Source organism: Berghia stephanieae, chromosome 1, assembly GCF_034508935.2.
Source record: "Berghia stephanieae isolate SIO BIC M18660-M18661 chromosome 1, UCSD_Bste_1.3, whole genome shotgun sequence".
In the NCBI taxonomy this organism is placed as follows: domain Eukaryota; kingdom Metazoa; phylum Mollusca; class Gastropoda; order Nudibranchia; family Aeolidiidae; genus Berghia; species Berghia stephanieae.
This window is the reverse complement of record NC_088360.1, coordinates 117815970-117820969: the sequence shown is the minus strand read 5'-3', so window position 1 is coordinate 117820969 and position 5000 is coordinate 117815970. Positions and strand designations below refer to the sequence as shown.

General features: G+C 33.6%; 1 protein-coding gene across 1 annotated transcript in view; it reads left to right on the top strand.

The window, feature by feature from the left end:
- Positions 1–5000, top strand: part of LOC144962883 (multidrug resistance-associated protein 1-like) — a 53945-nt gene that overhangs the window by 10533 nt on the left and 38412 nt on the right. The window contains exon 5 of the mRNA XM_078896247.1: positions 502–636. Coding sequence (XP_078752373.1) covers positions 502–636 — 135 coding nt within the window. The remainder of the gene's footprint in view (positions 1–501; positions 637–5000) is intronic.

Sequence of the window (5000 nt, the reverse complement as noted above, 5' to 3'; positions counted from 1 at the left end):
ATTGCTTGACGTTTGTGACAAGACGAGACACCGTACCGCTGAGCCATCGCGCCACACATGCTTCGCCAAGCTACCAAGACGCCCAAAATGGTGGGATGGCGTCTTACCACAGTCTACCGCAAAGTATTTTTGTCAAATTTAAAAGATCTAACTGTCTTTTCCTTGCTGAGTAAAAAAAAAAGAGATCAGAAATAAACCGGCTTTATCCGGGTTTGAAACCTGCCCATTATGGGAAAACTGTTCTCAGATTGAGATACAGTGGAGCGATATAAGCTTTAGGCAGGTCAGATTCCTCATTGGCAATAGAAAGATTTGAATTTAGTCTTCAGTGACAAAAAGTGACAGTGACATTGTGAAAATCTCTTGTTTTGGTTTTAACAATGTATTCAGTGAGGTCGTTCATATCGTTACAACCAACTTTTCGGCCAACTCCGCTAATTAACCATTTCAATATCACAACCATTAAAATATAAATTCACAATTGTGCTTGTTTTTCCTTAGGGCGTAGAGGATGAAGTGTTCCCCTTCACTAACGTGATGATTCTCTATGGGTTAAACTTGGCTTGTCTGGTACTTACTTTTTTCGGCGACAACACAACGGTCAACTCTCGTCAAGATTATAAGCCAATAGGACGGGTGAGATCATAATGAATTTGTTATTAGTCCTTTAACGACCAACGGGATATCTCTTCATTATTTCTAACATATTTATTTGACTTCATCCACCATTGGCAGGACAATTTTCACCAAGAGATTTTGTCTAAGTAAACTGGAGAAAGTTATGAAGGGGGGCGATCACCCCCTTCACAAATACATTAAGTTCTCCACGAGGAGCCGTCGCCTTAGACTCCTTCCGCACTAGGACAAAACTGTCCCAGGACAAATTTGTCCTGTCCCACTGGAGAAAACTTCTATTCAAAAGGGGTTCCGCACAAGGATAGGACTGTCCCGGGACACACCTGCGCGAATGCATTATTTTTTAATTTTTTTTTACAAGATCCAAAAGTTTATTTGTAGGCAATTTTCAATATAACTCATACAAGAATATAATATTTTCATCAACAAATCAAGTAAATAAAATCAATAATAAAGCAAGGCAAACAATGATAGTAATAATGATAATAATAATAATAATAATAATAATAATAAAATAATAATAATAATAATAATAATAATAATAATAATAATGATAATATTAATAATAATAATAATAATAATAATAATAATAATAATAATAATGGTGATAATAATGGTGATAATAATAATGTAAAATCTTCTAATTAATAGATTAGTTATTTAAAAGTTTGAATTATAAATTAATAATTTAAAAAATAAGTCCTTGGTACAACTCTAATAATTCACATTTTATGAATCAACATAAGATGCGACATGACGATAATGATTTTTTACACTGTACAATGGGATTTGTTTACATAAGATTTATATAATTATGAAATATTCTTATAGCAAGAGTAATATTATTGCTGCTGCTACTACTACTACAACTACTACTACTACTACAACTACTACTACTACTACTACTACTACTACTACTACTACTACTACTACTACTACTACTACTACTACTACTACTACTACTACTACTACTACCACTACTACCACTACTACTACTACTACTACTACTACTACTACTACTACTACTACTACTACTACTACTACTATTACTACTACTACTACCACTACTTCTACTATTACGACTACTACATCTACACAACAACACTACTACTACTACTACTACTACTACTACTACTACTACTACTACTACTACTACTACTACTACTACTAGTAATGGATGAAATAGAGGTTGCATATTTTTGTGCTTTACTACGTGGAAAAAAAAGACAAATTGAAAGAGAAAACAATATTGGGTGCATCCTTTAATGACCCAAAGATTGCTCAAGGGTCAATTCCGTAGACTCTATGGTGATCTCCGATCTTATCTTAAAATGACTTTCTTGGAATCACCTCATTTTACCCAGGTGCAAATGAGTACCAGTTCGCTGATGAAAGTAATCTTTGACGGACTAGCATCATTCAAGAGGATAATAGAAAGTCAGCATGGCTCGGTGGTACGGTCTTTGCTTCGTACCCGAAAGGCATCAGTTCGATCACCCGCTGATGCGCTGTGTTGCCTTGAGTAAGTCACCTCGCCTAGCTCATTTGCGGCGCTGCACTGCGGCTAACACCTAGATTATACCTCGCCCTAGCTCAATTTGCGGCGCTGCATTGCGGCTGACCTTGGAATAGACCCTCGAGAAAAAATTTCCCCTATGGGTTGATAAAGGGAATTTTATTTTTTTAAATTTTAAACTTATCTGTCTGCTCAACGCTACATGGATAAGTTCCGGATTTATAAGCTTAGGAGGCAAGATGGCCCATGGTTAGCGCATTGTACTCTGGACTCAGAGGTTCTGTGTTCGATTCCGACCGAAGCCAATTTGTACTTTCTAGAGCAAGAACATTTACTCCAATCACTCACTCCATTCAGGTGTAAAAGGGTACCTGTCAAGCTGGGATAGTAATCTGCGATAGACTAGCGTCCTGTTCAAAGGTTTTCAAACAAATACGTTAATTGTCCGCTTCACGCTATTGAAACCGGAATAACTCCTGCACCATTGGCTACAAGGCTCTAAAGGAGTTAATTTGTCTTACAATGAGTCCAAGTGGCTCAGAAGGACTTACTTTAAAATATTTTCATTGAAAATTCCCGAAATAAATAACGATAAAGATAATTGATCCCACAAGGTACCGACTAAGATGTGCGACCGGTTTTAGACACGTTACTGCTGTGTCACAAAGTGTGACACTTCTTAAATTATATTTATAAACATACGTTTTTAAATTGCCGAAAATGTTTATGTTGCTATGCTTTCTGTACGTGGTTTCATCACATAGAATTATTTTTTGAATTGTTCTTGCTTTTTTATATTCAGAATTGAAATAAATAAATAAACCATAACTGTGAAATTGAATGTAAGCTTCAGTTTAATATACGAAAACAGATAAAATGGACGTTTCGGGTTTCCCCTTCATCAACAACACATGATGAATTAAAAACTACAGACGAATGAGATAATGTGGTAGTGGCGTTGTTAAGATGCATTAACAAAAACATTGATGGGCAGGAAATTGTATGCTACTTTGTGAGGAAGCGCGAATTAAAACAGAGCAATAGAAATTTATAAAAGGTGCGTACTTAATTATGTTAAAAGAGGGGAGGCGGGTAGGAACTGTGAAATGCAGTATAGAAGACAGTGAACTAAAATAAAGTGTGGACTATTGTTGGAAAATAAATACAATGGAATTGGAAATAAATACAAAATGTAAGGGATGTAGGTATTAATATATTAGTGGCATTAGCAGCAGCAGAAGCAACAGTAGAAATAGTAGTAGTAGTAGTAGTAGTAGTAGTAGTAGTAGTAGTAGTAGCAGTAGTAGTAGGGATGCAGAAAATAAAAACAGGCATTTCAATTTCGACACGGCGCCGCCAAGTCTGGGACTTTTTTGTCCTAGTGCGGAAGTCTGCTATATTTTTCTACTATCACAAACGATATGAACACGGGACTGGGACAGTCCTGTCCCGTTGATTTTGTAGCATTTCACAACGACTGTTTTGTCCCGTCCCAATAGGTGCGGAAGATTTCTCTTAAATTCTATATGTTACAGATTTGGGACGGGACTGTCCCAGGACAGTCCTGTCCTAGTGCGGAAGAGGGTTTATATTATCTACAAAAACAAAGACAACACGTCAGCTTAATTCATTTTTACCACATAGTATTCGAATTTTTAACGCGCAACTGTGATTTAAATTAGATCTAAATACTATTTTTTAAAATATACACACACAAGTTCGGACTAGAGGCCAGAAGTATAATCTATCTCAATTTATCAAATTGATATATAAAGTTTCACTATTAATTCTTAATTGTATATTTTTACATTTTTATGCATTTACATATACATTCAAACCAGGGGTCATAGGGACAACATATTTCTCTTTGTAATATATATATATATATATATATATATATATATATATATATATATATATATATATATATATATATATATTTTGCAATTAATTTCATTATAATTTTTTGCATAAATTTAACTTTCTATTTATCATTTTTATGCATGTAACATCATGATATAAGATATTTTCATTTTTATTATATTATTTTTATATTATATATTATTATTATTATTATTATTATTATTATTATTATATATTATTATTATTATTATTATTATTATTATTATTATTATTATTATTATTATTATTATTATTATTATTATGTTATTAATATTATTATTATCATTATTATTGATAATAATAATAAATAATAATAATAATAATAATAATAATAAATAATAATAATAATAATAATAATAATAATAATAATAATAATAATAACACCGCTTGAATTGAATTCTGTCGCAAAGGTTTAATAAATTAATCCTTTTAAAAACTATTATAACAGTCGGAACAAGAAAAATTTGTGATATCGATGACCAAGTCGTAACATATTCTTCTCCTATCTTATTTTTTAATCAAGAGGCAATGAGAGTGTTGACAAATCGGAGGTGTGAAAAGAGCACGAACTCAATATTTTTAGACCTCTGCAGCTGCACTGTGTTAACTGTATGTGTTTTTTATTTTTATTTTGGTAAGGCATTTAACACTTTACCCCGTTTCACTTTAGGGTAATTGAGTACCCTGCAATATACAGGAACTGAGATTGTCGACTTAATAGTATACAAGAAGACTCCCTTTAAGATAAATGTTAGGCTGGGTGGGGTTCCTGACCTCCCATAGTGGGCAAGGGGGGGGGGGGGTACATACTGTGTCTTCTATCCCCTTATAACTGTTTTCCAACATGCTTTCTGTCTTTGTCTTGGAATGAGATTACTTGGTTTTATCCTGGCCCTGGCCGGATACCCTGGCTGAGAGGGAAACAGTCAAATGCATAGTTAGTTTT